This window comes from Rattus norvegicus, chromosome 11, assembly GCF_021556685.1.
Source record: "Rattus norvegicus strain SHRSP/BbbUtx chromosome 11, alternate assembly SHRSP_T2T, whole genome shotgun sequence".
Lineage (NCBI taxonomy): Eukaryota > Metazoa > Chordata > Mammalia > Rodentia > Muridae > Rattus > Rattus norvegicus.
Genome location: NC_141544.1, coordinates 69,913,070 through 69,935,214, shown reverse-complemented (window position 1 = coordinate 69,935,214; position 22,145 = coordinate 69,913,070). Strand labels below are relative to the sequence as shown.

At 47.0% G+C, this 22,145-nt stretch overlaps 1 protein-coding gene across 4 annotated transcripts in view; it reads right to left on the bottom strand.

Moving 5' to 3' along the window:
• Boc (BOC cell adhesion associated, oncogene regulated) overlaps positions 1–22,145 on the bottom strand; it is a 75,305-nt gene that overhangs the window by 13,755 nt on the left and 39,405 nt on the right. For all 4 annotated transcript variants that reach the window (NM_001108317.2, XM_087576602.1, XM_087576603.1 and 1 more), the window contains exons 4-7: positions 5,710–5,856; positions 3,876–4,019; positions 2,633–2,926; positions 1,667–1,939 (exon numbers count right to left, since the gene is read on the bottom strand). In NM_001108317.2, the coding sequence (NP_001101787.2) occupies positions 1,667–1,939; positions 2,633–2,926; positions 3,876–4,019; positions 5,710–5,856 (858 nt within the window). The remainder of the gene's footprint in view (positions 1–1,666; positions 1,940–2,632; positions 2,927–3,875; positions 4,020–5,709; positions 5,857–22,145) is intronic.

Sequence of the window (22,145 nt, the reverse complement as noted above, 5' to 3'; positions counted from 1 at the left end):
ATGGTCAGGCTGCCTTGCCCATCATTGCTGAGGCCCACGTTCATGTTGCCCTAGATACTAATATGAAGCTACGTGACTTAAGGCTTGTCCTGCTGGGTTCTGGTTTTGCCTTCTTCCTGTCTCTCATGTCTAGGCCACTCTATCTCATTGGAATGACTGTGTTTACTCTGTGCTATTGTACACTGAAAACACACAAGAACTGATCCTTTTATTTTGCAGAGGAGACTTTGAAGGTGGACTTCTTTAAGTTCCTTAAGATTTTTTTTTAAACTTGTGTGCATGTGTATGTATGGATTTATGTGCACTTTGTGAGTACAATAGCCTTTGGAGGCCAGAAGGGGGAGTCAGAAGCCCCGAACTAGAGTTACAGACACTTTTGAGCCACAGGATGTTGGTTCTGGTAACTGAACTGGATCCTCCAGTCGACCAAGGGTGGACTTGTGATGGTTAACCTTGGCCGTCAACTCGGTTTGCTTGAGAAGCAACTGCAAGGTTAGGAAAGTACACCTTTAGAGTTAAGGTTAGTGACTAAGGTGTCTCCAGAGAGAATCAGCAAGAGGGAAAGACCCACCTAACATGGATGCTTCCACTTTACCGGCAAGGACCCCGTGGAATAAAACGGAGGAAAAGATAGAGCCAATGAGTGTGCCGGGCACTCTCTCTGTCTCCTGAGTGTGACTGGCTCTGCCCCATCAGATTCTCCTTGCTGTGATAGACTAAAACCACGATCTGCCCTCTCCCCCCCAAAACCCCTTTCCTCCTTTTAAGTAGTTTCCCTGGGATATCTGTTATTGGACGGTGAGCATGCGTGCTTTATCTCAACTTGCTCCGGAGGCACATGGACCTTAGTTCTGCTTTCTATGCTGGGGACGGAGACATATCCTTTACCCTGAAGCTTAAACAGTGCACATTTGAGTCTTTCCCTTCTCCACTGAGGTGACTAGAGACATAAATCCAATTGGGACTGCTCTCTGAGAATCTAGAAGCCAAGAGTGGTGTGGCAACACTCCAATCCACAGACTTTTCCAGCCTCAGAGCCGTACTGACCTCCCCCCACCATAGGACATTGGATCTGACAATGATGGCACTACACTCTATCATCCATTGTAGTTTTTCTCTCAAATTCTTTCCATGCTCCATCTCCTTTATAGGAAGCTTTCCCAATAGAGGGGGTCTTTCTCATGCCTTGCATTCTCTACCTCACCTGGTGCATGCGGACCACACAGTAGGTCCCACTCGGTGCAAGTGTCAATTGAAATGGCTCAAGCCAAACAGAGAGGCCTTACTCATGCTTCTTTTAAAGTCCCGGTTGTTAAATGTGATTCTTCATAATCATGGAAGCCCACAGACTTGGAAAAATTATTCGTTTAAAAAAAAATCCCATCAAATAGGTCATATTCATTGATGAAAATGTTCACAGTTGATTTATTTATTTATTTTTTTTATTTTTTTGGTTCTTTTTTTCAGAGCTGGGGACCGAACCCAGGGCCTTGTGCTTCCTAGGTAAGCGCTCTACCACTGAGCTAAATCCCCAGCCCCCACAGTTTATTAATAAGTCAATGTAATTTTGAACTTACAACTAAAAGACACCAGGTTTGATTTTATTTAAGAAAAGGACTGTTCCTGCTCTGCTGGAATTTCTGATCTCTGGGCTACTTGCACTCACCTGGCCGGGCAGTCCTCAGTTGAACCACAGCATGGGCACTCCCAACAGCATTCTCAGCCATGCACTGGTACACGCCTTCATCCTCAGGCCTGACACTGACCACACGAAGGGCTTTGCGAGACAGCCGGAGGCGCTGGTTGGAGCTGAGAGGCACAGCATTCCTCAACCACAGTACAGAGGGTGGGGGGTTTCCTCGAACCTCACAGGTGAGCTTTGCACTCTGGCCCCATGGGATGACGAGCTGGGATAGCTCCACGGTGACCTCAGGGGGTTCTGTGAAGAAAACAGATCAGAGTGAGGAAGGCTGCATTTCCCATCTAGGATCACACAGGCTAGATGAGACGTTGCCTCAGATTGACTTCCTCCTCACTGGCTGTTGGGTTCTTTCTATGGGAGAAGTAGGAGAAGAAAATGTCTAGGTGACCAAGACTACACCAAGATCCATGGCCTAAGTCCTGGGATCTAAGAATCTCTCTCTCCCCAGAGTGCTTCTTTATTTATCAACTCTGTGGCTTTTCACAACATAAACCTCTCTGAGTTAGGTTATATGCTTCTGGGGTTTGTATATGTTGGGCTTAGTGAGTGGCACTATTAGAAGGTGTGGCCCTGTTGGAGTAGATGTGGCCTTGTTGGAGTAGGTGTGTCACTGTGGATGTAGGCTTTTAAGACCCTCATCCTAGCTGCCTGGAAGCCAATTTTCTTCTAGCAGCCTTCAGAGGAAATGTAGAACTCTCAGCTCCGCCTGTACCATGCCTGCCTGGATGCTGCCATGATCTTGCTTTGATGATAATGCACTGAACCTCTGAACCTGTAAGCCAGCCCCAATTAAATGTTGTCCCTTGTAAGAGTTGTCTTGGTCATGATGTCTCTTCACAGCAGTAAAACCCTGAATAAGACAATGCTTGTAGAAGGGTCAGGAAGATCAGTGGGGAGATTAAGGAAGAGGAAGCCCATGGAGATGCTCACCAAACACCTGGACGTTGTAGAGAATGACAGCTGCACCGGGATCTCCAACCCCATTGCTGGCCATACAGCGGTAGGTGCCTGAGTCCTCCTCACTGGTGGTGTCAATGAGCAAGTTACTCAGCAGGAAGCGAGTCTTGTTGTAGGCAGCAATGCTGGACCCATCCTTGGCCCACGTGACTCGAGGTGGCGGGATTCCACTGGCCACACACTCCAGTATGAGACTCTGGCCTTTGGTGACAATGACAGTCTGAGCTTCTAGTGGGTAGATGATGCGGGCAGCCTCAGCGGTGGACCCTGGAGTGGAGAAGAGCAACACACAGAATAAGATGTGGACTTCTTCCAGCCTGTCTCTGATGGCCCAGCTCCAGAAGGGCTCCAAAGACCATGGATTTGAGATGGAGCTCATAGCACAGCCAATGCAAAGCTGTGTGTCAGGAGCAAGGGCTTCCTCCTGCACAGACTGTAACTTAGGTCTTTTCGCTACAAATGCTTACAGAGAGGTGAGGGTGCAGAGAGAACTGTCTGAATGGCGTGGGCAGTATTTCCTGCTTGACTTCAGGCAGTGCACCCTGAGCCTGCAGACAAAGTGAGGTACCAGGATCTGCTAGGCCCTTACTTGACTTCACCATCCAGGGGAGCGTGTCCCTTACAGGTTGAGAAACCCACCAAGCTGAGCAGGAGCCACTGTTGAAAGGTGTACATTTCTTGCAAAGTCCCCAAACACAGATCAGTGGTTCTTTCCAGTGCTCAGTGTAGAAAGCACCCATCTTCCTTACAGGTGGAAGTTACAATCTATCCAGTGTGCTGCTATCCTCACGGAGCCTGCCCCATGAGCCCATAAGGTTTTGGAGACTCTCTACTTCTCCTCAGGAAGAAGAGGAAAAAAAGTTTTGCTCCATTAGCTCTGGGAGAAAATCTACCAAGACATAGGGTATAGTTTAGGAGTAAGGAGTATAAGGTAGGCCCAGAGGCCATATACTAGGGAGTCCCTGCTCCACACTCCTAACCAGCAAGCCTATACCCTCTTGCAAAGTAACATGAGGGAGCAACAGGCGAGATGAGTTGCCCTCCACAGTGGTGAGCTGTGGTGACAAGCAAGGCTGGGCTGCTGTCCTTGCTCTTCCTCTGGACTCTCGGACCCTGAACTTGGTCTGCCATATCCCCAGATCCTCCTCTCACTTTCCAGCTTTGCTGGGCCTTATCCACAAATACCCGGTAATTGACAAGTGAGACTGATCCTTACGGCGCACGCGCAGCCTGTCACTGGAGCCAGAGGTTTTCACTTCCTGGGTCACTGGGTTGTAGGCAGCACACTTGTACGTGCCCTCATCCTCCTGGCTGGCATTGACAATTTGGAGATTCCCCGATGGCATGATCAGGTAGTTGTCTGTGGAGATGGTAGGGGAGAAGCAAGATGAGGTGAGTTTGGACCCAGAGTCTTAACAGTTCAAGACAGAATAAAAAAGAAAGCCTGAAATGCTGTTCTCCAGAGAGAGAAGACTTAATACCATGTGGGGAGCACCAGAGTAAGGAAGTGCCTAACTACAGTGTCCTGGCTGCTTGGCTGACTGCCCCTGAGTTAGTGTTTGCCTGTGATGCCCACCTTACTCTCAAGGGAGCTAGGGGAGGGTAGAAAGGAGGCACGCCTTGGGGTCAATCTGGGCTTGAGCTGTAGGTCTGCAGGCTAAGGCATGATCCTGAGAAGTTAGTCAGCCTCTTAGATCCATTTATAAAAGGGTAGAATGTCTGCTGCTAAAACACTGTAAGATTGAGCTTTGTGCCACACAAGTGTGGAAGAGGTGAGTTCATCTGACTTTAATATTTCCTACCCATCTGTGCAACAGTCCCCACTCTAAGCCACCTTCCTAGTGAAATCCTTCTACTGAAGAGGAATAGCCTGACCCCTAGCCATTGCCGTCTGTGACAGCCACTGAAACCCCACACTGTTCATCACTGGCCTGGTAGGTTTTGTCTGCTAAGAGTCCAAGATTGTTGTGAGTGGGTGGGGCTGAAGCACGGCTTTGGGTTTGTTCGGCAGGAGGCAGACTTCTGGACAACCCAGCAACAGGGGTGGCCCTCAGTTTCCTGGCAGGCAGAGCGCTGGCCTTCAGTCAGCTCTGAGCTCTGTCCTGGTGGCCCCTCCTGGGACTTGGGGTGTCACCAAGCTTGGTGCCTGCCTGCTGCTGGGCCACCCAGGTGTGAGCTGCTTAAGCAACTGCCCAATAGGGTGAGTCTTGCCCCGGGCTGCTGCCAAGCCTCTGCTGGGCCAGGATTAGAGTTCCTGTCCTCTCTTATCTCTCCTCTGCTATTCCCGAGGTGTTAGACCAGAATGCTCACATGTCAAAAGCAGCTTTCTGTCTTTTCCAAGCTTCTTCCCCTTCCCCGAAGATTTCAATCACAAAATATACTCTTTTCATAACCAAAACAAAAAGTCTATAATATGGGAAGTATGCATTTTGAGTTACAAGGCCAGGGCAAGTTAGGTTAACTTGGCCTTCTGTGTAAGTTTGTTGGGAGTTAAGCTGACTCCATTTTAATGGACATATGCCTCCTTGGCACTGTGGACCACTGTGGCCTCTCCTAGGCCAGCCATTATGCTCACTGTGGTCTGAGCAGGGAGCTGTGAGAGCTGAGATTGGCACAGTACCTAGGAAATGGGATAGCTGTGCAGTCTCACCAAAAGTCTGCTGACTGCTTTACCATGTGGGAGAAGATCCTTTCCCACTAGGGAACACTGAAGCTCTGGGAACTCTGGGCTTGTCAGGCAGCCTTTCTCTACATGCCTTGTGACAGGGGCTTGAACAGGGAGCATCAGGAGCCAGTCATGTGCTGAGTGCTTGGCAACACCTTCAGGGCCCTACAAGATGAGTTAAGTCTCCATGACAGGGTGGAGGAGCTCCATCATGGAATTGCCCCCTTAGGATCTTTGAGAGCCAAGTGTCAGAGGACAGGACAGCTGGCTAGCCTGAGGCTGGGGTTGTCAACATTATCATGGGGACTCAGGGAGGTAGCAACAGCTGACACAAAATGAAAGCTGTCAGAAGCCAGCTCTCCTGGGCTTCCTGCCCATTCCTTACCTCTAGAGGCCTCCAGCCACTCCTGTTTGACGCTGTACCGGACCTGGGCTTTTGGGTGACTCTCAGGCAGGTGGCAGGCAATGACAGCTGTGTTCCCCTCATCTACTTCAATCACATGCTGCACATCTAACTTAAAGTCCTGGAGATCTGTGAAGAGAAAGGAAGGTTCCTATTAGACCTGGCTGGAGAACAACAGTGTTGGTTCCTGCTGGGAGTCACAATAAATGACTTCAGCATTCACTCAGGGACATGAGAGGATGCTGAGACAGTTCTCGGCCTCTGAAGATGTATGAAGGTTTATAAGGATTGTCTGCACAACCTCATCACCAGATGTAGTTTAACTTGAGATGTATATGAACATAACTTTGGGAAGACATAGAGAATCCAGCTAGAAGGTAAAGAGACAGTTTCTTCAGTGACACTGAGCCCTAAGAGGGAGTTAGTCCTACATGAATGTCTTAGATATGTGTCATAGTAAGGGCATAGAGGTCCAAGCACGGCTGTCAGAAGGTTCTATAAATGGAGACTGAAGAGAAAGATGAAAAGAAAGGCTCATGTTTTTCTCCAGTTCCATCAAGAACAGTCTCCCAGGTTCTTCTCATACATTCACAAAAGGTGAAAAATGACTCAGTTATCAATCTTGATCATAGTCAAGACTCTACTGCCCAGGGTCTACTGTCTCTAATGATTACTCTCTTGGGGTGATGGGTGGGACTCTGTGAATGCCAAGTCTGGCATGTCCATGTAAGGGACACTTATGACATGGTTTTCTGTCCCGGAACACAGCCAGCAGGGCATGAACCTCCATGAATGTTGATGGTTGCTCTGGGCATAAGGCTTGTTTGTGTATCAGTCTACATATTTTCATGTTCCTCCTCTGAGGAATGTCCCCTCTGCCAAGGTTAATGACTGTATGATAATCAGAAACAGCACAAGTCTGGGGTATGAATGCCTATTTATGTCTCAGAAAAATGGTAGAATGCTGTGACCTTCAGGACGGCCCTTAAGGCTGTGGGAAAGAACACTGAAAATGTGAGTTCGAGAATGTATAATTTCTCATATGCAAAACATAAGGATGAATATTAATTGTATAAAGAGCTTCACAGATCTAAAGGAACAGAGGCAGCTAAACTATGGGCCAGTGGTAGAAAGATACTAAGGAAGGAGATAAAGAGATTTAGGGAGTGGTGATATTGCAAGGCAAGATCCCACACAGCTAAGTTTTGTTTGTTTGGTTGGTTTTTTGTTTGTTTATACTTACAAAGGCAGGAGGATTCCTGAGTTCAAGGTTAGCCTGGGATAGAGCTAATTTAGGTCTAGGAGTCGTCAGAATGGTAATTTCAGGGTGGGGTCCAGCTATCTTTTTGTCTGTGCTTGTGTTTGCTGTCTCTAAGATTCAAGGGGCTGTGACCATGGGATGCTAATGCATGGGATAATCAAAGTAGAACCTGGGGTAAAGGCTGAAGTGATGTATAAAATAAAAGACTGGGCTTTTGGTCTGCAAGAGATGAGCTATCCAGAGAGATTTTAGAATAGCAAGAGAAAGCTGTCTTGAGCAAAGAGCTCTCTGAAGGTCTCTAGAAAGAGCAGAACAGAGAGGACAATCTGAAAGCAGAACATAGGGTGTCAGCTTGGACACATGGTTTGACTTCTAGTCATGTGTTTTGCCACTCACAAATACCCCTTTTCTCAGAATCCCTCTCCAAACCAAAGCTTGTCCTTGGTATGTGGATACCCTAATGATTCTTCTAGATGACAAGGAATCTCTGAGGACACCCCAGTTGGTACCCTGCTGTGGAATCCAAGAGGTGCTGAGGGTCCCAACACAAGCTTCAGCATTCGCTGGCATTCTGCAGCTATTTCTTCTGTGTCAGCTTTGTGAGATGACTAGATCTAAAATGGGAGGGGATGAAGACCCATCTGGAGCAGGGGCAGGATGTTTCCTAAACAATCCATGTGTCTAAAAAACATCTCTTTGCATGGGCCAAATCACCGATGCTGTTGAAAAGCTGAGCCATCTCCACAACAAAACCACATTCTGAACAGGAAACGTGGTTTTCAGGGTTGTAGCTGGATCTATTTTAAGAGAAGGAATGAAGTTAATAGAATACAAAGAAAGGGACAAAAGATTTTACCCAGACACTCTTTTGAATGTGGTACTGAGGAAGCCAAGGAGGTCCACTCTCAAAGTGCAGACCCTTCCAAACTTGACTTAGTATCCAAGCCTTGGGCTTCCTCCAATTTCACTACAAGACTCTACCGGCCTTCAGTGTTGTTTCCATGGGTCACTCAGAAAAGATAAAAAAGTAGGCAGAAGTAAGGCTCCTCACAAAATATGAGAAATAACTGCCCAAAATAAAACTAGTCATCACAGGGGAAACCTGGTGATCAAGTCACCAGGCAAGGTCAAGGAAGCTTCCTACTTAATGGAACTTTCTAGAAGTTGTAAGTCAGGCCATCGTAGAGAAGAAAGTCCACTGCTTTTTATGAAAAGATCATTGTCCCTTTCACATCAGTGTTAGACTGTTCGCTTACTAAGGACAGGGCCATGACTTGGTCATATATGTCCTGTCAGCCTAACTTGGGTCTTGGCCCACAATGACAGTAGATGTTCAATGACTTAATATCATGGAAACTAAGCTTCACAAGTTGGAGGCCCATTTACATGGCCTATGAACCCAAATTCTCTCAAAAAGTTTGGTTTGTGTTGCGAGTTCAAGAACAAGGCCCTAACACATATGTTCCATGAACATTTCATTAAAGTGTAACCAAGAGCAGTTATTTTTGGAAGAAGAACATCTGGTAACTGGGAGGTCAGAAGATGGCATCTGATCCCCTTGCACTGGAGTTACAGGCAGTAGTGAGTTGATTTGCAGGTTATGTAGGTGCTGGGAAATGAACCGGGGTCCCCTGGAAGAGCAGCTATCACTTTTAACTGCTGAGCCATCTTAAACTTTAGCAAGGTGCAAACAAAGGATCCTACATTGTCATTCTGTGCTGGGGCCTGTAAATTATGTAGCCCTGATTTGGCCGAGCCTCTAGGTTAGGACAAGGAATGAGTTTCACTCTGAGAGAAAGAAGATGAACTATAGGAAAGGGGGTGCCTGGACCTATGTCCCAGCTGAACACAGGGAATGCCACTCCTTTAAAAAACACTTCACTGAAAACAGGCAGAGGCCCTAATCCTCCTCCAGGGTAGGGCGCCTTGTACCTGCCAAGTCAGGAAGCTCCCCACAAAGTGAGGTATGAGCAACTGGGGAATTGAGAAGCATCTGGAAAATTCCTCAGGCACTGAGGACCATTTTTCTCCACGGTCTAATAAATCTAAAGCTACCCCACCAAGAGTTGTTCCCCCCACCGCCACCCACCCACACCCACGTCTTCTTTCTTTACATCATTCCAAGGAAAATGGCCCCGAGCAACAATATACTTAAACCTAGCAGATTGTTTTGAAGAAAGATGTGAACCACCAAAAGGAGCTTGGCACCAGAAAGCCATCTCCATTATAATGTCCCCCGGCTCCTGCCCGCTTCAACTGAAGGCTCATCCAGGCACGAAGTGCGTGCCCCACCAGGCACCCACCTCACCACAAAGTGCTTGAACACTGGGTCCCCCTTACGCCCCTCTTGGCTCTCGCTACATCCTCTGACGACTGCTAGAGCAGAAACAGAAGGTTGTGCATTCAGGGAAGCATGACGCTGGGCACTGGTCAGCCATGCAACTCAACTCTCCCTTTGTTCTGATGCCAACATGTGCACAACAGCCCGTGTGGGCAGGGCCCTGGACACCCCATCTGGGTGTCCCACTCCTCACAAGGGCTGACTGGCAGGCAAGGCTTCTTGGCTTCAAAACAAATAAGCAGCAGTTTAGTCCTTGCTGCTGTCCCCTCCTTGTGCCTCCTAAGCTGAAGTCTTAGCTGCCATTTCCATCCCTCCCAGTTTGTCGACTGCAGTAAGAATTCACTAAGGGATCAGAGGTGGAGTAATGAAGTGAGGAATGATGTAAAAATCGGGGCCCTGTTCCTTGTGTTTCTGGCTAGGAAGGAGGCCAGAGATGGAGGAGACTCCGTGATCAATAACACAACAGTCTGTTATCAGCAGGCAGAGCAAGCATCCTGTTCCCAGGCCAAGACTGCAGAGAAGTTTCCAGGCCTTCAGTAATACCTCATTGGGAATAAGGGGCAGGCCTTCAGTTACAGATGGGGTTGGCAGGCCTCTGTTGGTGGCTCAAGTTTCATGGGAAATGGCTCGATAGGACACACACCTGTCCTTGTCTGTTGTCTCTGTGCTTAAGAAATGTATTGTGGGAATGTTTTTTCAGCTTTACTCTCTTACCTTCCCTGCCCTCCTTCTCCTGTATCCTCTCTCTGTTCATTCTTCCACCTACTTCATTATAGTGCCCAGCAGATCCATTCATTCCTCTGGTCTCCCTAGGTCAAAAGCCCGGGTCTTTGAGCTCGCATCTGAGGTTACTGACATGCCTTACTGTCACAGCACTTTTCTGAGGAAGCCCATCGCCTTTTGAACTCTATACAGAGTCCTACCTGGTTGCTTCTTCTGAAAAGCCCGGCTTCCAAAGGGAAGCTGCGTATCGCAACGTTTTAGTCCTGTAAGATGCCTCGATGCACACTGTCCATAGACATTTCTCCAAATGCTCACTGTGTGATGCAGTCTGCACTTCCTTTTTCCACTTGAAGGGAATGCCAGGCCCAAATTCTCTTGGCCATGGGAAAACCAGAAAGCATACGAGAGATATTTACAAGCACATCCTACCTGGTGAGGTGCGTATGAGAAAGCACATAAGCACATATGGGCACATTCGATCTTGAGTCCGTTTGAACTTCATAACCACTGTCTGGTCTTCCTCATTCTGCCCTTAATAAGAAGCTCTTCATAAGAAGTAGAGTGAATGAGGTGGTGGTGGTGGTACATGCCTTTAATTCCAGCACTCAGGAGGCAGAGGCAGAGGCAAAGGCAGAAGCAGGTAGATCTCTGTGAGTTTGAGGCCTAGCCTTGTCTACAGAGCACAAGCTCCAGGACAGCCAAAGCTACACAGAGAAAGCCTGTCTCACAAAACCAAAATAACAAAAACAACAACAACAATAACTATTAGAATTGTGAATTAAATTACAATACTTAGAGGAATATGCCTATGTGCCCTCAATACAAACTGTCAAATGCTAACAGACTTACCTCTTCCCGAAAACTTACTCTGTAACAATGTCCAGTTATGGAGTGTCTAGGCTCTCAGCTCCATGTTTCTAGCATAACCCAAACCCCCACTTTTCAAAGGGTTTTTCACTCAGTCTTCTACCAGATGGTAAATAAAAGAAAGCACTTTCTATTCAGGCAGGAAAGACAGCACCTTTGCTGGATGCTGTAGGAGTCACTGGCACCCCATCTCCATGCAGGCATTTATCACACGGTCTCGTCCCATGCTGCCCCTGTGTTCTCAGAGATCAGGGGGCAAGCCTGCACTTATCTGCTGAGCTTTGGCTGAGATCCACTAGATTGTGGGCACTGCATGGGGCTCACTTGGCAAGGCTGCTGGGGTACTGAGCAGCCCCAGGGCCATGGGCAAATTCCTGGGCTTACTGCTGTCAACTCTATTCCTCAATTCTCATGGCCTCCGAGCCCCAGCTTGCCCCGTGGCGGCGGCCTGTTGTGTCTACGCTGAGTTACGGAGCTTGGGAAGAGCCTGTGTTGATGGCGCCACTATTCAGTGATGTAATGACCCTGGGGTCTTTTTCTGCACCTCAGTCACTTTGGAGGATGGCCCATCGACAAGTAGATCTACTGAGTGCTTTCTCTGGCTGAATCCCTGATTCACAGCTTCATAGGACTTAGGTGTGGCAGCGAAGATATGGCAGTGCCTCTGTAAGTGGCCTCAGTCAGTACTGGGCTTTCCTGTACCCTAAACTGTTCTACTAATGGACAGAGGGGCACACACTTCACTCAATCCTTCAGTCATCTGAGACACATACAATAGCTTGGCTACACCCACGAATTATCTGTGAAGGAAAAAGTACCTTGCAAATGGAAAACCACAAAAGCCACCTGCTAAGGACAGGGGACCAATTAAAACTGCAGCTGGTGGTGCTGGTGAGCTCAGGGAACCTGGCACCTGGAGAGTGACTGGGGTTACCAAGGCTTGGGCAGGCCTCTCAGATGCTGAGTGTCTGAGGAAATGAGTAAGCACTTACCAGTGGGTAGCCAGGGCACACAGACCACTAAAGCCAAACACCACCGTAACTCACAAGGCTCGTCCAAACCAGTGTTTTCTACAGCGGACACTCAGTACAGCTCCACCCCTTCAAGCCTCAAGGATGCCCCCACCCACCCATTCGGGTACTCAGAACCACACCAGCCCCTACAGAAAAGGCAAAGGAAATCAGATAGGTCCTGGACAGTGGGGTCTTCTGAGATGAGATAGGTAAAGTCAACATAAGGTAGGACACAGTCATGCACCAGAGTGGTGTCGCTGGCACGTTCCTCAGCTCCACCACCAACAGTCTAAGGCAGGCTGCCGCATGCTGCACGCAATTCGAAGAGGAAACCGTAGATGCCAGCTTTGTGCCTTGCTTGGCAGACCAGGCCAATGGATAAATATGTCTGCTCTCTTTGGGATTTTTTTTCCCCCTGCCAATCCAATTGTACAAATAATTTTGGCTCCAAACAAAACTCTTTCCTGACAGCCATGGAAACATGACATGAAATTTCTCAAACACGCTTTCTGATGAAGGCACAGAATGCTATGCTGTCTTTTATTCAAATAAAAACCAGTTTCTATGGGTGGGGGGAAGTTTTTGCATCTGCCAAACAGATTAGTTGCCCTTCTTGTTGTTGTTGTCCCTCCAGCTGAGGTGTGACTTTCCACATTTGAAAGGTAGAAAGGCTAAGTAAGAATGGAGGAGAGATAAAAGAGGCTGGAGGGCAGGAAGTAAGGGCAGAAAAAGAAAAGTCATAGTTAAGACAAGAGAGAGAAACTGTGGCTGAGAAGAGAGAGAGAGAGAGAGAGAAGGCATGAAGAGGCAGGGGTGTGAGGGGAAGGAAAGAAAAAAAAAGAATCTATTTTGCAATGTTATTAAACGATTTGCAACAAACTGGCTTAAGGCTTGAGGAATTTTTTTTTTTGGCTTGAACCAATTAAAAAATATTTTTAAAAGACATAAGAGAACATGAAATGCGATTAGTCCTCAAAGACGAGTCCAAGATGGAGTCACGTCTCCACCGAGTCTGGCAGCCAGATGCACAGAGATGTCTACAGCCATAGTCATTTATCTGGCTGCAGTGCCTCTGTGAGGTAGCGCTGGCCCACAGAGCTGCAGTTTCTTTTGGACCCGATGAGAGTTTGGAAAAAATACATTGAAGAAAGAGAGAGGAGAAAAAGATTTACTTGCCAACAACCCACATCACACATACTTCTCTGATCATCCAAATATAAACATAAATACAAACTCAGCAATGGGAAAATTCATGTAAATCCTGGTGGTCTGGACTCATCAGACGCAAAGCTGGATCCCAGCACGGTCTTTGACAGGGCTGGTGGCCAGCACAGGGAGAGAGAAGAGAGTGAAAACAGGAGCCAAGCAGCTCTGAAGGGAACAGAGATCTTGAGCAGGCACTTGTGAACAGAATTCCAGGTTGGAGAGACAGGACCACTGTCCTTCTGGGGACAGAGGGGTTCACGTGGCCCTCCTTTCTTCCTACACATCTGTGGGGGCTGCTGCTCTCACCAACACTGGCTTTCTCTTGACTCCAATGAAAGTCTCCATCTCTTCTAGTGTATTTATTTACTGAGTTGGTGCGCATGCGCGCACACACACACACACACACACACACACACACACACACACACACACACACACACATATATACACACACCACACACATCTATGCACCACAGTGACAGCTCTCAGAAGTCATCGTCCACCAGCTTGTAAGAGCTGTGGTTGAATTCAAGTAGCAGACCTGCATGCAAGCGAGGCTGCCCACTGAGCCATCTTGCCAGCCCTCCGTTTGGTTTAATAGCCTTTACACTTTTGACTTCCCTCAGTTTGTTCTTCTTAAAACCCTTCTGTATTATGAACCTTTTCTTTCTTTCTTTTTTTTTTTTTTTACAAATTTCTTCTTCATTCTTTCTATTTATGTCAAACCACCCTCCACCCACCCACCCCCATTGTGAAATTAGGATTAGCCAAAATTAGCACAAATGTGTAGGAGAGTTAGCCTCTGCTCTACCCCTCAATATTTTATTTCTTATAATTCATGTTTTTAAAAAGTGAAATTTAGCTTCTCCTTTTCTTTTCTTCCCCCCCTTTCTTCCTCTCTCTCTCTCTCTCTCTCTCTCTCTCTCTCTCTCTCTCTCTCTCTCTCCTTCTTTCTGGGTGGGAGGTGGGGCAGTGTCTTTCTACAGAGTCCCAACTGTCCTGGGACTCATTATGTAGACCAGGTTGACCTTTAGTTTCTTATTTTTGGGAAGTTAGCATATAGAATAATGGGTCTCTCTGTGGATGTTTTCATACATCTGAGTCATTCCTCTCTGCTGTTAATATACCTAACACTTGGCACAGAAATCTCGCCATCTTTGTTCACTGACTGCAGTTCTTTTCAGTCTTCTCCAGATCAAAGAATTTCTTTCTTTAAACCTTCACTGATAGCCTGCTGTGACACAGATATGGATCTTGACAGTTGCTTCCCTCTAGGCAAAGACTGTGCCATCAGGGCTCAGCAGTGAACTCGGGATGCTAAGGAAAGTGGGGAGGGGAGACCCCAACTCCAGACTTAAGGAGTCTTGAACTAGGGAGTCTTGAACACAGAACCAGCAAGCTGAAGGGGTGGGATGAGAATGCAAACAAGGCAGAGGCAAGCCTACACTGGGTAAGGCCATTGCAAGCAGCACACTGGTGCTCCAGCTGTACCCTGTGACCCTGAAGTCCACTCCATGTTTTTAAGCAGAATCAGTCACTGGAAATAAAGCACCATCCTCTCCCTCTCCTTTTCCCTCTCTTTCTCTCTTCTCCCCTCCCTCCCTCCTTCCCTCCCTCCCTCCCTCCCTCCCTCCCTCCCTCCCTCCCTCCTTCCCTTCCTTTCTTTTGAGACAGGGCTTCTCTGTAGCCCTGGCTGTCCTGAAACCAGGTTGGCCTTGAACTCAGAAATCTGCCTGCCTTTCCCTCTACTGAATTAAATTTGTGCACCATACCACCACCACCACCACCACCCCCACCACCACCACCATCACCACCACCACCACCACCACCACCATCACCACCACCACCACCACCACCACCCCCACCACCATCACCACCACCCCCACCATCACCACCACCACCATCACCACCATCACCATCACCACCACCACCACCATCACCACCACCACCATCACCACCACCACCACCACCACCACCACCACCACCACCATCACCACCATCACCACCACCACCACCACCACCACCACCACCACCACCAACACCACCACCACCACCACCATCACCACCACCACCACCACCACCACCACCACCAGGCCTGCCACTATTTTCTTTATAGAAAAAAATAATACTGGGCTTTTTGTTGGTTTGTTTGTTTTGTTTTGCTTACATTTTTGTCACTCTTGCAGATATGTTCTCTAGTTCCCAAACTGCTCACCACATTCCAAAATGGATGGAAGTCTAAAAGTAAGGCCCAAGTAGAAATCACTAAACTTTCTCACATAGACCAAGATGGATGGCGAAGGAACTTGTCAACTCACTCAACTGTCCCTTTTCATCCTGTAGGTGCCATGCTGCAGCCGTCCACCCTGTGGTCTGGTGGGTTGGAGACACATGACTCAATGCTCTGCCCATCCGCAGCACCATGGGCGTCTTACAGCCCTCTCTTTTTCTCTTAGCTTAGACCTGGGCTTTTATGTGAGCACGTAAATAGGTTGCTGAGTAGACAAAGAATTGGGGGAAGGGAGCCATGAATCTTTAAATGTATTCTTGGTAAAAGTATCACAGACTTGAGGTCAGTTTGGTAGACAATGCCGACTGTGAAATTAAACCCTGGCTGTCCCAGGCAGATATCCGCCCCTAAGGAAGATGCTCTGTGCAGAGTTAGTTGCACAGCTCTGTGAGGGTGCTTCAACCAGGCCACAAAGAGCAGTGCTGAGCCAATGCTGTTTGAAGAGTCTACCAGAATATCAGGGAGAATTCTTATCATTTCATGCCTTATTTACCTAAAAAGAGACGAAATTAGTTGTGACTCCTGCCTAGAGCTGCAGGCATTTTTATTATTTTTTTATTAACAGAGTCAGCTGCTTAGGGCCTCCTGGGTCTGAGGATCTTTGGATGAAGTTTTTGCTCACCTGGCCAACTCAAACACATCATTTACCACTAAAAGCGGTAAATTTCAAACTAAGCCTATCCTCCCTTTCCAAGTCTTGGCTCCTGTGGAGCTGTCCTGGCTCTGGTTTCAGCCGACTGCCTTCCCTTCTTGGGGCAGCTGAGAAACCCACCTGTGTTTTCTTTTCTCCCCCAACTCTTCTTTCCTCTGACTCCCTTCATCCCAAAACAAGGGCTTATACAGGAGTCCGAGAGTCAGCCCAGCGACACCACATTTTGTTTTCAGTTTGGAGCAACCGGCTCCTTGTTTTCTCGGGGAGTCACACCCAGACTGTGCCACACCGGTGTGTGTTTGGGGAAGCTACTATAAGGGGGGGGGGGGGGGACCCTAACCTTAGAACTCTCTTCTGAACCACAGCACGTACATTCCTCAAAGGTTAAAAAATTAAAGACACCATGGAGAATGGTCGAAAATAACAGAAGCTGAATGACTACTGGGGTAGTGGTGGTGTGGCAGCAGCGGGACAGAGGAGGGGAGGCAGAGAGCTGGCTTAGTGGTTAAGAGCAGTGCCTGCTCTTCCAGAGGGCCCAGGTTTGGTTCCCAGCATCCATACAATCATCTGTAATTCTTCTGGTCTCCGTGGGCACCAGGCATACACATGGTATGCAGATGTACATGCAGGCCAAACACACATACACAAACAAAAAAAAAGTGGTAGTATTCACTATGGAAGATTTGAGTCTTTGGTCCTTCCAGACATGGTCGCTAGGTCTGTCCACCATGTGGGCAGCCGGACTCAATTGCTAAAGGCTTGAGCGTGGCATGTAAAGGTTTAGGACACGAAAGGTAAAAGCAGAGCCACACACATTCTTTTTTTTTTTTTTTAAAGTCTTTTTTTAAATTTATTTATTCTTTTTTTTTTTTATGAGTACACCATTGCTGTCTTCAGACACAGCAGAAGAGGGCATCAGATCCCATTACAGATGGTTGTGAGCCACCATGTGGTTGCTGGGACTTGAACTCAGGACCTCTGGAAGAGCAGTCAGTGCTCTTAACCGCTGAGCCATTTCTCCAGCCCCCACACACATTCTTTAAGATTCAATTCCTGAGTCTTTTTTTTTTTTCAGTAATCCCACCTCCCAAATCGAAATGAAGAATTGCTAGTCGTTCAGCCCCCATTAAAACCTGGGCACAGCTCTCTGTCGGACAACTTAGAGGGCCAAATGGAAGGCCATTTTCCCCATTAGACAGAGAGGTCCTCAATAACTGAGACCAGCTTCTTTCTGTGAAGTACCAGAAATTATAAACACGTTAAGACGCCAGCGTTCAAAATGTCCACACAGAGAAGCCAGCACTGGGGAAGTCGTGGTTTGAAGCTTCCCAAGGTGGCCTCGCTGATTCTCATTTTTGCCCTACCGAATGCTGTCTCTAAGGATAGAATTTGTTAGGCAGTGAGTGTCTGAGGAAGAAGCTAAATTAAAGGGGGCTAGATAATGAATCGAGGCAGTAGAACATATTTTAGGAAGAGCATCACAGTGACGGCTGGAGATAAAGTTCTTGGCATCGTTTGTTAGCCTGCGTACTATCTTTCTTTTAGCCTCTCTACCTCTCTGTTCTAAAAGAAGGGTGGGGGGGGATTAAAGAGACTAGTAAATATAGTATAAGTATTAAATTGAATTTAAAGTAAAAATCAAGACGCAATAGGCAAATAAAATATCAACAAGTTAAACTTCGTAACACAAAAGGCCTTAATGAAATTGTTCAATGTGTCCAAAGCATCCCCTGACAACCTACAGGGACCAAGCGAAGGAGGCCGCATGAAGCTGGTACCTTTACCCTCTGGGAAGGTGTGATGAATAGTCTTGGTTGTCAACTTGACTACTTCTGGAATTAACTAAAACCCAAATGGCTAGGTACACCTGTGAGGGATTCTTTCTTTCTTTCTTTGTCTTAATTAAATCATTTGAAGTGGGAAGGCCTACTTCTAATCCGGATCTTTGAAGTGGGAAGATCCACCTTTAATCTGGACCACACCTTCTGCTGGCAATCTACATAAAGGACTCGGAAGGAGGATGCTTGCTGTGCCTTTCTTTGCCTGCTAGCTTTCATTCTTCCTCACAGGCATTAGATCTTACTTCTTGAGGATTTGGGCTCATACCTAAAGACCAGCTAAGCCTCCTGGACTAAACTACTACTAGATTCTTGGACCTTCCTTTCGAGCCATTGTGAGTACCCAAAGTGCAGTGCTGAGAATCTCACAGGTGAAACCGGGGGCCAGTAAGAAGTCTGGAGTCCCCCAGCTATCTGCTGTTGATTTTGGAGCAGAATGAGAGTTATTGGTTGAGCCATATGGAACTGTAGTCATGTAATAAAATGTTTTTAGAAAGGAAAGAAGGAAGGGAGAAAGGAGCTTGGGGTCAAAGGCATTTTAAATATCAAGTGTCAGACTAACCAGGAGATCTGAAGTAATGCTTTAGTGGTGGTAGAACATTACCAAAAAGCAAGGTTAGATTAAACCACTGGTTCTCTCCTAATGCCCTGACCCTTTAATGTAGTTCTTCCTGTTGTGGTAACCCCCAACTATAAAAATGATTTTGTGTTGCTACTTCATAACTGTAATTTTCTACTGTTATAAATCATAATGAAAATATCTGTGTTTCCTGATGGCTTTAAGATGACCTCTGTGAAAGGGTTACTTGACCCACAAGGGGTTGTGACCCACAGGCTGAGAACTGTTGAGTCAAACAAGAAAGAAAATTCTCCACAGGGCACAGTAAAATGGTTCCTGCTCACAAAGCATGGGCAGGTGGGGAGAACATGGGTGAATCTCTTTGAAGAATTCTTGACTTCTAACTCTATTTTTACCAAAATCTAGAAGCTGATGCTATCTGGTCAGGATGAAGTCTACTTCCTAGCATCAACACAGGATAAGCAGAGGCCTAGTCCAGAAGAGTTCTTGAGGGGCCTCTCTATCCTTGAATCCTTGATTCAGATCCTTGACTCTCCCCTATAAGGCTCTCCGTGGTCCCTAGACAGAAGCCAAGATGAGGCACGTTGCCAGACAGGCTACACAGCATTGCTTTGTGTGAAGATGAATGTGTGAAGGAAGGCCCCCAAGGAGGTCTTAAACGCACTCTCCTGCCCTGCCTGCCTCTAAACGCAGAGGGTGTCAATGGCAATCTCATCTATAGAGACCGGTCTCCTTGTACACCAGCCAATCAACAAAACACAGATCCATTCTGCTCAGGAATGTGCTCTAAGAAACTTAATCTAACTGCTGAGTCTGGGCCAGACTTTCCAGTGGCATTAAACCAAAGATAGCACCCCGTTTTCTGGCCCCCACCAGTCTTCCTAGCAGCCCAATGCTCCCTCCCTCAATCCTGGGAGGCTGCAGCTCCACCCCTCTCCCACTCCCTCCTCAGAAGGACACCCACCCCCACCTGCTCACCCCATTTCCCCAAGTTCTCCTTCTTTCTAGTCAGACTCAAACATTTCACTTCGGATTCACGTCTGAATGACAAGCTCTTGGCTTTCAACTGAGACCAGCTCCACTTCAGCACAGGCCCTCTCTGCCAACCACACAGCCTTTCAAGCACCAGAGAAAGCAGGAGCCAGGAATTTTTTTTTTAAAATAAATACGGTAAATTGAATTTTCTCACACACAGATATATTTTGAATCAGACAGGTCCAAACTAAACCACCTCGTCTCCAACTCCCCTTTCTCCAAACACTGAAAGGTTCAGGCTGGATAGACAATTAGAGAGCATCCTCAGAGTCTGCAGACACACGCTGATCATTTGCAGACAGAATCTCTCTTCTAGAGGCTCCTTGAAGGCACACACGTTGAAAGGCACATCTTACTTGGAATAATAAACAACTGGGAAAGAATGAATTGGCCAGTGACAGGAAATACTTCAGTCCATTATGGAAGAATGCTACTGTAGGGGAGAGGATAAGTGAGTAGCTAAGGACACAATGGGGTGCGTGAGAGTCATGGTTACATGATATTATATGTTAAACACATATGCAGAAGCTCATTGGTCACCCACTTAGGATCCAGACCCTTCATGCTTTACTCTTAGGCATTTTATACTCACTGAAGCAGAGAGGTGAACTATCTATCACATGGCCCAAGGAAAATGTGTGTCCTACAGGGCCAAACGGGAAAGATAAGAATAGGAACTGTATTACTTACTCATATTAGAACAACTGTTAATACAATTTTTTTAAATCCCATTTCTCCTCCTGGTCCCTTAGTTCCCAATAGCAATGACTCTGAGGCTAATTATTATTAACCACTTCGGCCATAAGGTTTGGCTCCTTCCCTGACTGACTTACAAGTTATTTAACCCACTGAAATTATTCCGTGTCTACAGTTTGGTTAGTTACCTCTCTCTCCTTCAGTCCTGGCTGGCTTCTCCCTTCACATCTCCTTTGTGCCTCCCATCTACCGGCTGGGTTCCATCTGTCTCCTCAGTTCATCATCTCCAATCTCTCCCTGAGGCTCCTTTAATTCTCTCACTATTTCCCAGAATCCTCTCTTCTTCTGACAGTGTCCCACCTCCTATTTCTGCCTCAGCTCATTGGCCACAGGCTTTTTTATTGACAGGTGGTGATTTACATTCAACAACATAAATACACGTGTATGGATAAGAACTGGAAGAATATAAGCCAACGTGACAACCAAGGTTGTGTGAAATGGCAGACTTAGGGGTTGCATTGCTTTTTACATATTCCAAACTTCCTATGTACAATTGTAATTTTAAAATTGGTAACAGGAAGTAGGGAACGCCTCCTGCCAAGAAGCGTGCCTCTGATCTTGGCCACTCTCGATACGATGCGATGACTCCTACCTATCTCTATTGTCTTCCTCTTAGCCTCCAACATCTCCTCCTCCCCGTCCAAGCAAGCCAGAGGAGAGCACCTAGCTAGACTCTGTCCAGCACTTAGCCTGCTCCTAGAGACCTGATGCTCAGAGTCAACAGCATTCTTTCTGCCAAGAAAGAGAGTAGCTCTGTGTGGGATGGGGAGAAATATATCTCAAGGTCAAGCTGGAACCTCAGGAGGCGGTAGAACTTGATATTTCCTAAGAAACCAGGAACACCAGCAGCGGCCCTGATTCACTCTCCCATCTGGAACCAGAGACAGGGTGAAGCCTTTCGCCCTTGCTCTCCTGCTCCCTGATTCCTTGACACCCTCCTTCTGGGGCCCACAACTCACGCACCTCAGTGATCTCAGTTGACTTCAATAGACCCAGATTGCACACGTTTTCTCCCTTGGCTCTATGGTGTAGGAGGGTTCCTAGAACCACATCACCCATAAGCCCAATGGTGATCAAGACACGGAAGCCCAAAGCAAGCTTATCAACGATAAGTGGACACTATTAAGTTATGAGAAAATAAGCCCTAGGAATCTCAAAGCTCATATCCGAACATATAAAGTCTTGACAAATTTCCCTGCATCCTGCGTTTCATGTGGAAAAGGCCCAGATGGAAGGAATTCTTTGTTTCCTGGCTATAAGCAGACAAGAATGAGTACCAAGGCTGCTCTGCTGGGTTCAGGAAAGCATGTGAACAGTAACTGTCATGAAGGACTCGTGAACGAAGGACTGGAAATCAGATAATAAGCACCTGATGCATGGGCCATTGTACATACATCAAGTGTCAATCGATGTCCTGTACCATATGGCCTAACATAACAACTTGAGTAAGGAATGCAGAGTGACAACTCGCATTACCTGTCCCAGGTGCGGCTTCTCATCCAGCTACAACTATCAAGACACTTGACCCTCACTTTTTTAAATTGGATCCTCATAATACATACTTAAATTGTTTATACAAATTATGTCCCACTTAAGACCTTGTGGCAAGAAGTACAAGGAACCTGAGTCAACCAGAATTATCTCCTTGTGTATGGAGAGTGGGTGGGAGGGGGGCTGTGGGCCATTTAGCTCTTGGCTTCCATATATTGGCCTGGGGATGTATGTTCTTTTAATGTAATAATCACAGAAAATAGAGATGAGAAAACATCAATTCAACATCACAAGCCGAATGCCTACAATGACGTCAATCAACTCTCTTACACTGAGAGCAGCAATATAAGAAAAGAGAGCCCTTA